This window comes from Lithobates pipiens, unplaced genomic scaffold (assembly GCF_037356315.1).
Source record: "Lithobates pipiens isolate NorthernLeopardFrog02 unplaced genomic scaffold, aLitPip1_a1.2 Scaffold_1, whole genome shotgun sequence".
Taxonomy (NCBI): Eukaryota; Metazoa; Chordata; class Amphibia; order Anura; family Ranidae; genus Lithobates; species Lithobates pipiens.
Window position 1 is genome coordinate 115,633,500 of NW_027507685.1, and position 13,259 is coordinate 115,646,758.

The window sequence follows — 13,259 nt, forward strand, 5'->3', positions numbered from 1 at the left end:
ACTAAAGCCATTGGAATACATGGAAAACACTGTGCATGTATTTTTATCAGGCAGGCTGCATCTGAGGGGAACTGGTGAGGCTGCTTTGATCTCCTGTACCATGTCTGCAGTCTCTGGCCATCTCCTGTACCATGTCTGCAGTCTCTGACCATCTCCTGTACCATGTCTGCAGTCTCTGACCATCTCCTGTACCATGTCTGCAGTCTCTGACCATCTCCTGTACCATGTCCCCAGTCTCTGACCATCTCCTGTACCATGTCCTCAGTCTCTGACCATCTCCTGTACCATGTCCTCAGTCTCTGACCATCTGCTGTATGAAAATATTTTTTAAAAACAGTCATTTTTGGTATCGGTGCTGTTTCGGTATCGGTTTTGGTTTTCGGCCTAGTGTATTTTTCATTTTCGGCATCGGTTTCGGCACCAAAAAACCCATTCGGTGCGCCCCTAATAGTTTCATTATGTTGCATACTTTCAAATAAATTCCAATATTGCACACGTTATACTAGGCTTCTGCAGTTTTCAGTAAACCATTGTCAGATAACACCCCTCATTTTTCCTTCAGTATTTTCCAAAATTCCTCCGGCTGCAATCTACTCCCTGGAGGAATGGTGATACCACAAATCTTCACTAACTTCTTTGCTTTCTTAACATAATTCCCCTCTCTCTCTCTCTCCCTCTCCCTCTCCCTCTCCCTCTCCCTCTCTCTCTCTCTCTCTCTCCCTCTCCCTCTCCCTCTCTCTCTCTCTCTCTCTCTCTCTCTCTCTCTCTGACGTAGTCACATGCGAGATTCCCTTTCTATGGCTTAACCAATTTCTGCTCTATTATTTTCTGTCTTGATGACTGAGATATTTATGTGTCTGCTCAGGATTTTAGACGGGTCACGAGGTTGCCTTGGATTTTGAAAGGGTCTGGCAATTCCTCTATTTGTCACCTGGTACCAGTTCAGACTATATCACAATCTCAAGTTAATGAGGACAAAACAGATAGTAAGACAGAGAGAGGTTTTGTCTACAATGCTTGACTGCCACCTGGGTCGCTCCTGATGCGTCTTCCCAAAACGTAGACTCAGTCAAGGTTCTGCCCTTCCTAGACTGCCACAGAATAGGGATCGGGTAGTGCGTGACCACTCACTTCCCTCAACAAGACATTTAACAGACAGATAAGTACAGCAGTTAATATTCCTCAATGAGATCCTCAACTTTTCACTTTCTATAGACCCAATTGACCGTTCAACCTCCTTCAAAAATGCTGAAAATGCTGAAAATCAATCCACAAACACAATTATAACATGACATTTGTACGAATTGTAAGATGTAGATGTGTATGCTTGAATTATAACAACCACACAGCCACGCTACCTGTGTCCCTGATGCCCCCTTCTGGGTGACATGCTATACCACACCATCACCTTTCCCAAACGAGTTTATCCATGTCCCCGACGCCCCCTGTCCCTGACGCCCTCTTCTGGGTGAAATGCTATCACCTTTAACAAAAGAGTTTGTCCACGTCTCTGACGCCCTCTTCTGGGTAACGTGCTACACCGCTCTAACACCTTTCCGAAGGAGTTTGCCCACGTCAGCTGGGACCCAGCTGTGTGTCAATCTCTTTCAACATCATACATCATGTATCACAGACCCATACAACACAATCGCAGACTTATACAACACATCAACACAATGTTCTTACAGGCTGCAGATAATCGGAATACAGGTTCATATAATGGACCTCGGGCAAGTATTACCTGTCTTTTGGCGACCTTCAGCAGCTGAAGCGGACACAGAGATGGACCCACACGGGATATACTAGCAAGATATGAATGTGATATGTTACTGTATTTTCAGAGTTCATCAGTCTCTGTCCCACCCGTGGTGGTTCCTCCTCAGTGGCCTCTTGGTTGGCTGTTCCTCCGGTGAGCAACCTGAGAGCCCCACTTTGAGCTGCCAAGCTGTTTTGGATCCCAGACAAATGGCTGGCCGAGTTAACTGCACCTGGTCTAATTCAAATGTCCATGCATGCATGTTTAGAAGGAGTACGCTGACACACACTGTTCAGGGAAAAGCTTCCTTTATTGATTTTGGGCATATAGCCCCCTTCCCTTTATAGTAAGAGATGACTCATTGTTTGCAAAAGCATCATCTAAGGTGTATTCTGTTCTGTCAAGCAGAGATTGGAGGACCCTTATCTAAGAGGTCATCTCGCCAGTTTCTTCCAAGTTTTCTGCTGATGGCTTGTGGACTCCTGGAGTCACTCAATGGAAGGGGGGTCTCTAGGTGAAGCATTTTGATTAAGGAGAATCAGCATATATCTTGAGATAATAGAAAATAGTCATTTAATCAAAGTATTAAACAATCCATAACACCTACTCTTGCACCCCTGAGATAAGAGACCGATATAAGTGTACTTCCTGCACACCTGATATGAGAGAACGTCCTGCACCCCTGATATAAGAGAACTTCCTACACCCCTGATATCAGAGAACTTCCTACACCCCCGATATAAGAGCACATCATGCACCCCCGATATAAGAGCACTTCCTGCACCCCCGATATAAGAGAACTTCCTACACCCCCGATATAAGAGCACATCATGCACCCCCGATATAAGAGCACTTCCTGCACCCCCGATATAAGAGAACTTTCTACACCCCTGATATAAGAGAACTTCCTGCACCCATGATAAAAGAGAAGTTCCTGCACCCCTGATATAAAAGCTCTTCCTGCACCCCTGATAAAAGAATACATCCTACGCCTCCGATATAAGAGAACTTCCTGTACCCCGATATAAGAGAACTTCCTACACCCCCGATATAAGAGAAGTTCCAACACCCCGATATAAGAGAACTTCCTACACCCCCGATATAAGAGAACTTCCTACACTCCGATATAAGAGAGCTTCCTACACCACAATATAAGAGAACTTCCTACACCCCCGATATAAGAGAACTTCCTGCACCCCCGATATAAGAGAACTTACTACACCCCCAATATAAGAGAACTTCCTGCACCACCGATATAAGAGAACTTCCTACACCTCTGATATAAGAGGTCTTCCTGCACCCCTGATATAAGAGAACCTCCTGCACCCCCAAATTTAAGAGAACTTCCTGCACCCCTGATATGAGAGAACTTCCTACACCCCTGATATAAGAGCTCTTCCTGCACCCCCGAAATAAGAGAACCTTCTGCGCCCCCCCCCGATTAAAGAGCATTTCCTGCGCTCCCGATATAAGAGCACTTCCTACACCCCCCAATATAAGAGAACTTCCTCCAACCCGATATAAAAGAACTTCCTACACCCCGATATGAGAGAACTTCCTACACCTCTGATATAAGAAAACTTCCTACACCCCAGATATAAGAGCACTTCATGCACCCCCGATATAAGAGCACTTCATGCACCCCCGATATAAGAGCACTTCCTGCACCCCGATATAAGAGAACCTCCTTCACCCCCAGATATAAGAACACTCCCTGCGCCCCTGATATAAGAGAACTTCCTACACCCCTGATATAAGAGAACTTCCTGCACCCCTGATATAAGAGCTCTTCCTGCACCCCTGTTATAACAGCACTTCCTACACCCCCGATATAACAGAACTTCCCCCCCCCCCTCATATAAGAGAACTTCCTGCACCCCCCGATATAATAGCATTTCCTGCACCCCCCGATAAAAGAGAACTTCCTACCCCCCGATATAAGAGAACTTCCTGCACCCCCGATATAAGAGAACTTCCTGCACCCCCAATATAAGAGAAACTCCTACAACCCCGATATAAGAGAACTTCCTACACCGCCGATATAAGAGAACTTTCTAGATCCCTGATATAAGAGAACTTCCTGCAGCCCGATATTGGAGAAATTCCTGCACCCCCCCGATATAAGAGCACTTCCTACACCCCCGATATAAGATCACTTCCTGCACACCCGATATAAGAGCACTTCATGCACCCCCCCCCCGACATAAGAGCACTTCCTACACCCCCAATATAAGAGCACTTCCTGCACCCCCCGATATAAGAGCGCTTCATGCACCCCTGATGTAAGAGACGTTCCTACACCCCTGATATAAGAGCTCTTCCTGCACCCTGATATAACAGCTCTTCCTGCACCCCTGATAAAAGAACACTTCCTACACCCCCGATATAAGTGAACTTCCTACACTCTCGATATGAGAGAACTTACTACACCCCCCCGATATAAGAGAACTTCCTGCACCCCCGATATAAGAAAACTTCCTACACCCCCGATATAAGAGAACCTCCTACACCCCTGATATGAGAGAACTTCCTGCACCCCTGATATAAGAGAACTTCCTACACCCCTGATATAAGAGAACTTCCTACACCCCCGATATAAGAGCACATCATGCACCCCCGATATAAGAGCACTTCCTGCACCCCCGATATAAGAGAACTTTCTACCGCCCTGATATAAGAGAACTTCCTGCACCCATGATATAAGAGAAGTTCCTGCACCCCTGATATAAAAGCTCTTCCTGCACCCCTGATAAAAGAACACATCCTATGCCACCGATATAAGAGAACTTCCTACACTCCCGATATAAGAGAACTTCCTACACCCCGATATAAGAGAACTTCCTACACCCCCGATATAAGAGAACTTCCTACACCCCCGATATAAGAGAGCTTCCTACACCACAATATAAGAGAACTTCCTACACCCCCGATATAAGAGAACTTCCTGCACCCCCGATATAAGAGAACTTACTACACCCCCGATATAAGAGAACTTCCTGCACCCCCGATATAAGAGAACTTCCTACACCTCTGATATAAGAGGTCTTCCTGCACCCCCAATATAAGAGAACCTCCTGCACCCCCAAATTTAAGAGAACTTCCTGCACCCCTGATATAAGAGAACTTCCCACATCTTTCTGCACCCCCAAATATAAGAGAACTTCCTGCACCCCTAATATAAGAGAACTTCCTACACCCCTGATATAAGAGCTCTTCCTGCACCCCCGAAATAAGAGAACCTTCTGCGCCCCCCCCAATTAAAGAGCATTTCCTGCACTCCCGATATAAGAGCACTTCCTACACCCCCCAATATAAGAGAACTTCCTCCAACCCGATATAAAAGAACTTCCTACACCCCGATATGAGAGAACTTCCTACACCTCTGATATAAGAAAACTTCCTACACCCCTGATATAAGAGCACTTCATGCACCCCCGATATAAGAGCACTTCCTGCGCCCCTGATATAAGAGAACTTCCTACACCCCTGATATAAGAGAACTTCCTGCACCCCTGATATAAGAGCTCTTCCTGCACCCCTGTTATAAGAGCACTTCCTACACCCCCGATATAACAGGACTTCCTGCCCCCCTGATATAAGAGAACTTCCTGCACCCCCCGATATAATAGCATTTCCTGCACCCCCCGATAAAAGAGAACTTCCTACCCCCGATATAAGAGAACTTCCTGCACCCCCGATATAAGAGAACTTCCTGCACCCCCAATATAAGAGAAACTCCTACAACCCCGATATAAGAGAACTTCCTACACCCCCGATATAAGAGAACTTTCTAGATCCCTGATATAAGAGAACTTCCTGCAGCCCGATATTGGAGAAATTCCTGCACCCCCCTGATATAAGAGAACTTCCTGCACCCCTAATATAAGAGCTCTTCCTGCACCCCTGTTATAAGAGCACTTCCTACACCCCCGATATAACAGGACTTCCTGCCCCCCTGATATAAGAGAACTTCCTGCACCCCCCGATATAATAGCATTTCCTGCACCCCCCGATAAAAGAGAACTTCCTACCCCCGATATAAGAGAATTTCCTGCACCCCCGATATAAGAGAACTTCCTGCACCCCCAATATAAGAGAAACTCCTACAACCCCGATATAAGAGAACTTCCTACACCCCCGATATAAGAGAACTTTCTAGATCCCTGATATAAGAGAACTTCCTGCAGCCCGATATTGGAGAAATTCCTGCACCCCCCCGATATAAGAGAACTTCCTGTACCCCCAATATAAGAGCACTTCCTACACCCCCGATATAAGATCACTTCCTGCACACCCGATATAAGAGCACTTCATGCACCCCCCCGATATAAGAGCACTTCCTACACCCCCAATATAAGAGCACTTCCTGCACTCCCCGATATAAGAGCGCTTCATACACCCCTGAAGTAAGAGACGTTCCTACACCCCTGATATAAGAGCTCTTCCTGCACCCTGATATAACAGCTCTTACTGCACCCCTGATAAAAGAACACTTCCTACACCCCCGATATAAGTGAACTTCCTACACTCCCGATATAAGAGAACTTCCTACAACCCCCGATATAAGAGAACTTCCTGCACCCCCGATATAAGAAAACTTCCTACACCCCCGATATAAGAGAACTACCTACACCCCTGATATGAGAGAACTTCCTGCACCCCTGATATAAGAGAACTTCCTACACCCCTGATATAAGAGAACTTCCTACACCCCCGATATAAGAGCACATCATGCACCCCTGATATAAGAGCACTTCCTGCACCCCCGATATAAGAGAACTTTCTACACCCCTGATATAAGAGAAGTTCCTGCACCCCTGATATAAAAGCTCTTCCTGCACCCCTGATAAAAGAACACATCTTATGCCACCGATATAAGAGAACTTCCTACACCCCCGATATAAGAGAAGTTCCTACACCCCGATATAAGAGAACTTTCTACACCCCCGATATAAGAGAACTTCCTACACTCCGATATAAGAGAGCTTCCTACACCACAATATAAGAGAACTTCCTACACCCCCGATATAAGAGAACTTCCTGCACCCCCAATATAAGAGAACTTACTACACCCCCGATATAAGAGAACTTCCTACACCCCCGATATAAGAGAACCTCCTGCACCCCCAAATGTAAGAGAACTTCCTGCACCCCTGATATAAGAGAACTTCCCACATCTTTCTGCACCCCCAAATATAAGAGAACTTCCTGCACCCCTAATATAAGAGAACTTCCTACACCCCTGATATAAGAGCTCTTCCTGCACCCCCGAAATAAGAGAACCTTCTGCGCCCCCCCGATATAAGAGCATTTCCTGCACCCCCCGATATAAGAGCACTTCCTACACCCCTCAATATAAGAGAACTTCCTCCAACCTGATATAAAAGAACTTCCTACACCCCGATATGAGAGAACTTCCTACACCTCCGATATAAGAGAACTTCCTACACCTCTGATATAAGAAAACTTCCTACACCCCCGATATAAGAGCACTTCATGCACCCCCGATATAAGAGCACTGCCTACACCCCCGATATAAGAGAACCTTCTTCACCCCCAGATATAAGAACACTTCCTACACCCATGATATAAGAGAACTTCCTGCACCCCTGATATAAGAGCTCTTCCTGCACCCCTGTTATAAGAGCACTTCCTACACCCCCGATATAACAGAACTTCCTGCCCCCCTGATATAAGAGAACTTCCTGCACCCCCCGATATAAGAGCATTTCCTGCACCCCCGATAAAAGAGAACTTCCTACTCCCCCGATATAAGAGAACTTCCTGCACCCCCAATATAAGAGAACTTCCTGCACCCCCGATATATGAGAAACTCCTACAACAAGAGAACTTTCGAGAACTTCTTGCAGCCCGATATTGGAGAAATTCCTGCAACCCCCGATATAAGAGAACTTCCTTCACCCCCAATATAAGAGCACTTCCTACACCCCCAATATAAGATCACTTCCTGCACACCTGATATAAGAGCACTTCATGCACCCCCCGATATAAGAGCACTTCCTACACCCCCAATATAAGAGCACTTCCTGCACCCCCCGATATAAGAGCGCTTCATGCACCCCTGATGTAAGAGACGTTCCTACACCCCTGATATAAGAGCTCTTCCTGCACCCTGATATAACAGCTCTTCCTGCACCCCTGATAAAAGAACACTTCCTAAACCCCCGATATAAGTGAACTTCCTACACTCTCGATATGAGAGAACTTACTACACCCCCCGATATAAGAGAACTTCCTGCACCCCCGTTATAAGAGAACTTCCTACACTTCTGATATAAGAGAACTTCCTACACCCCCAGATATAAGAGAACTTCCTACACCCCTGATTTAAGAGAACTTCCTACACCCCTGATATAAGAGAACTTCCTGCACCCGTGATATAAGAGAAGTTCCTACACCCCTCATATAAGAGCTCTTCATGCACCCTGATATAAAAGCTCTTCCTGCACCCCTGATAAAAGAACACTTCCTACACCCTTGATATAAGTGAACTTCCGGCACCCCCGATATAAGAGAACTTCCTACACCCCCGATATAAGAGAACTTCCTACAGCCCCGATATAAGGGAACTTCCTACACACCCCGATATAAGAGAACTTCCTGCTCCCCCGATATAAGAGAACTTCCTACACCTCTGATATAAGAGAACATCCTGCACCTCTGATATAAGAGCACTTCCTGCACCCCCGATATAAGAGAACTTTCTACACCCCTGATATAAGAGAACTTCCTGCACCCATGATATAAGAGAACTTCCTACCCCCTGATATAAGAGAAGTTTCTACACCCCTGATATAAGAGCTCTTCCTGCACCCTGATATAACAGCTCTTCCTGCATCCCTGATAAAAGAACACTTCCTACACCACTGATATAAGTGAACTTCCGGCACCCCCGATATAAGAGAACTTCCTACACCTCTGATATAAGAGGTCTTCCTGCACCCCCGATATAAGAGAACCTCCTGCACCCGCAAATTTAAGAGAACTTCCTGCACCCCTGATATAAGAGAACTTCCCACATCTTTCTGCACCACCAAATATAAGAGAACTTCCTGCACCCCTAATATAAGAGAACTTCCTACACCCCTGATATAAGAGCTCTTCCTGCACCCCCGAAATAAGAGAACCTTCTGCGCCCCCCCCCCGATATAAGAGCATTTCCTGCACCCCCGATATAAGAGCACTTCCTACACCCCCCAATATAAGAGAACTTCCTCCAACCCGATATAAAAGAACTTCCTACACCCCTATATGAGAGAACTTCCTACACCTCCGATATAAGAGAACTTCCTACACCTCTGATATAAGAAAACTTCCTACACCCCTGATATAAGAGCACTTCATGCACCCCTGATATAAGAGCACTTCCTGCACCCCGATATAAGAGAACCTTCTTCAACCCCAGATATAAGAACACTCCCTGCGCCCCTGATATAAGAGAACTTCCTACACCCCTGATATAAGAGAACTTCCTGCACCCCTGATATAAGAGCTCTTCCTGCACCCCTGTTATAACTGTACTTCCTACCCCCCGATATAAGAGAACTTCCTGCACCCCCGATATAAGAGAACTTCCTGCACCCCCAATATAAGAGAAACTCCTACAACCCCGATATTAGAGAACTTCCTACACCCCCGATATAAGAGAACTTTCTAGATCCCTGATATAAGAGAACTTCCTGCAGCCCAATATTCGAGAAATTCCTGCACCCCCCGATATAAGAGAACTTCCTGCACCCCCAATATAAGAGCAATTCCTACACCCCCGATATAAGATCACTTCCTGCACACCCGATATAAGAGCACTTCCTACACCCCCAATATAAGAGCACTTCCTGCACCCCCCGATATAAGAGCGCTTCATGCACCCCTGAAGTAAGAGACGCTCCTACACCCCTGCTAAAAGAGCTCTTCCTACACCCCCGATATATAACAGAACTTCCTGCCCCCCTGATATAAGAGAACTTCCTGCACCCCCCGAAATAAGAGCATTTCCTGCACCCCCCGATAAAAGAGAACTTCCTACCCCCCCCCGATATAAGAGAACTTCCTGCACCCCCGATATAAGAGAAACTCCTACAACCCCAATATAAGAGAACTTCCTACACCCTCGATATAAGAGAACTTTCTAGATCCCTGATATAAGAGAACTTCCTGCAGCCCGATATTGGAGAAATTCCTGCACCCCCCGATATAAGAGAACTTCCTGTACCCCCAATATAAGAGCACTTCCTACACCCCCAATATAAGATCACTTCCTGCACACCCGATATAAGAGCACTTCATGCACCCCCCGATATAAGAGCACTTCCTACACCCCCAATATAAGAGCCCTTCCTGCACCCCCCGATATAAGAGCGCTTCATGCACCTCTGATGTAAGAGACGTTCCTACACCCCTGATATAAGAGCTCTTCCTGCACCCCCGAAATAAGAGAACCTTCTGCGCCCCCCCAATATAAGAGCATTTCCTGCACCCCCCGATATATAAGCACTTCCTACACCCCTCAATATAAGAGAACTTTCTCCAACCCGATATAAAAGAACTTCCTACACCCCTATATGAGAGAACTTTCTACACCTCCGATATAAGAGAACTTCCTACACCTCTGATATAAGAAAACTTCCTACACCCCTGATATAAGAGCACTTCATGCACCCCCGATATAAGAGCACTTCCTGCACCCCGATATAAGAGAACCTCCTTCACCCCCAGATATAAGAACACTCCCTGCGCCCCTGATATAAGAGAACTTCCTACACTCCTGATATAAAAGAACTTCCTGCACCCCTGATATAAGAGCTCTTCCTGCACCCCTGTTGTAAGAGATCTTTCTAAACCCCCGATATAACAGAACTTCCTGCCCCCCTGATATAAGAGAACTTCCTGCACCCCCGATATAAGAGCATTTCCTGCACCCCCCGATAAAAGAGAACTTCCTACCCCCCGATATAAGAGATCTTCCTGCACCCCCGATATAAGAGAACTTCCTGCACCCCCAATATAAGAGAAACTCCTACAACCCCGATATAAGAGAACTTCCTACACCCCCGATATAAGAGAACTTTCTAGATCCCTGATATAAGAGAACTTCCTGCAGCCCGATATTCGAGAAATTCATGCACCCCCCGATATAAGAGAACTTCCTGCACCCCCAATATAAGAGCACTTCCTACACCCCCGATATAAGATCACTTCCTGCACACACGATATAAGAGCACTTCATGCACCCCCCCGATATAAGAGCGCTTCATGCACCCCTGATGTAAGAGACGTTCCTACACCCCTGATATAAGAGCTCTTCCTGCACCCTGATATAAAAGCTCTTCCTGCACCCCTGATAAAAGAACACTTCCTACACCCCCGTTATAAGTGAACTTCCTACATTCCCGATATAAGAGAACTTCCTACACCCCCCGATAAAAGAGAACTTCCTGCACCCCCGATATAAGAAAACTTCCTACACCCCTGATATGAGAGAACTTCCTGCACCCCTGATATAAGAGAACTTCCTACACCCCTGATATAAGAGAACTTCCTACACCCCCGATATAAGAGCACATCATGCACCCCCGATATGAGAGCACTTCCTGCACCCCCGATATAAGAGAACTTCCTACACCCCCCGATATAAGAGAACTTCCTACACCCCCCGATATAAGAGAACTTCCTGCACCTCCTGATAGAAGAGAACTTCCTGCACCTCCAGATATAAGAGAGATTCCTACACCCCTGATATAAGAGAACTTCCTACACCCCGATATAAAAGTACTTCCAACACCCCCTGATATAAGAGAACTTCCTGCACCCCTGATATAACAGAACTTCCTGCACCCCCTAATATAAGAGAACTTCCTGCACCCCCATATATAAGAGAACTTTCTACACCCCCAGATATAAGAGAACTTCCTACACCCCCGATATAAGAGAACTTCCTACACTCCCGATATAAGAGAACTTCCTACACCCCCGATATAAGGGAACTTCCTACACCCCCCGATATAAGAGAACTTCCTGCACCCCCGATAAAAGAGAACGTCCTGCACCCCCGATATAAGAGCACATCATGCACCCCCGATATAAGAGCACTTCCTGCACCCCCGATATAAGAGTACTTTCTACACCCTTGATATAAGAGAACTTCCTGCACCCATGATATAAGAGAACTTCCTACACCCGATATAAGAAAACTTCCTACACCCCCGATATAAGAGAACTTCCTACACCCCTGAAATGAGAGAACTTCCTGCACTCCTGATATAAGAGAACTTCCTACACCCCTGATATAAGAGAACTTCCTACACCCCCGATATAAGAGCACATCATGCACCCCCGATATAAGAGCACTTCCTGTACCCCCGATATAAGAGAACTTTCTACACCCCTGCAATAAGAGAACATCCTGCACCCATGATATAAGCGAAGTTCCTGCACCCCTGATTTAAAAGCTCTTCCTGCACCCCTGATAAAAGAACACATCCTTCACCTCCCATATAAGAGAACTTCCTGCACCCTGATATAAGAGAACTTCCTACACCACCGATAGAAGAAAACTTCCTACACCCCGATATAAGAGAACTTCCTACACCTCCGATATAAGAGGACTTCCTACACTCCGATATCAGAGAACTTCCTACACACCGATATAAGAGAGCTTCCTACACCTCTGATATAAGAGAACTTCCTGCACTCCCGATATGAGAGCACATCATGCACCCCCGATATAAGAGCACTTCCTGCACCCCGATATAAGAGAGCTTTCTACACCCCTGATAAAAGAACACTTCCTACACCCCTGATATAAGTGAACTTCCGGCACCCCCGATATAAGAGAACTTCCTACACCCCCGATATAAGAGAACTTCCTACAACCCCGATATAAGGGAACTTCCTACACCCCCCGATATAAGAAAACTTCCTGCACCCCCGATATAAGAGAACTTTCTACACCTCTGATATAAGAGAACTTCCTGCACCCCCGATATAAGAGCACATCATGCACCCCCGATATAAGAGCACTTCCTGTACCCCCGATATAAGAGAACTTTCTACACCCCTGCAATAAGAGAACATCCTGCACCCATGATATAAGCGAAGTTCCTGCAACCCTGATTTAAAAGCTCTTCCTGCGCCCCTGATAAAAGAACACATCCTTCACCTCCCATATAAGAGAACTTCCTGCACCCTGATATAAGAGAACTTCCTACACCACCAATATAAGAGAACTTCCTACACTCCGATATCAGAGAACTTCCTACACACCGATATAAGAGAGCTTCCTACACCTCTGATATAAGAGAACTTCCTGCACTCCCGATATGAGAGCACTTCATGCACCCCCGATATAAGAGCACTTCCTGCACCCCGATATAAGAGAGCTTTCTACACCCCTGATAAAAGAACACTTCCTACACCCCTGATATAAGTGAACTTCCGGCACCCCCGATATAAGAGAACTTCCTACACCCCCGATATAAGAGAA

The 13,259-nt window shown here is 46.1% G+C and overlaps 1 protein-coding gene across 13 annotated transcripts in view; it reads right to left on the minus strand.

Moving 5' to 3' along the window:
* The window catches only part of LOC143970083 (IST1 homolog), a 114,829-nt gene that overhangs the window by 37,455 nt on the left and 64,115 nt on the right, over positions 1 to 13,259 (minus strand). For 3 of the 13 annotated variants that reach the window (XM_077474384.1, XM_077474386.1, XM_077474382.1), the window contains one exon: positions 2,048 to 2,305. The exons of 8 other annotated variants lie outside the window; for them this stretch is intronic. In XM_077474384.1, coding sequence (XP_077330510.1) covers positions 2,285 to 2,305 — 21 coding nt within the window. In that variant the 3' untranslated portion in view covers positions 2,048 to 2,284. Of the gene's footprint in view, positions 1 to 2,047; positions 2,306 to 13,259 lie in introns of those variants that run through there. 2 more of the 13 variants (XM_077474385.1, XM_077474383.1) reach the window with 1 other exon arrangement.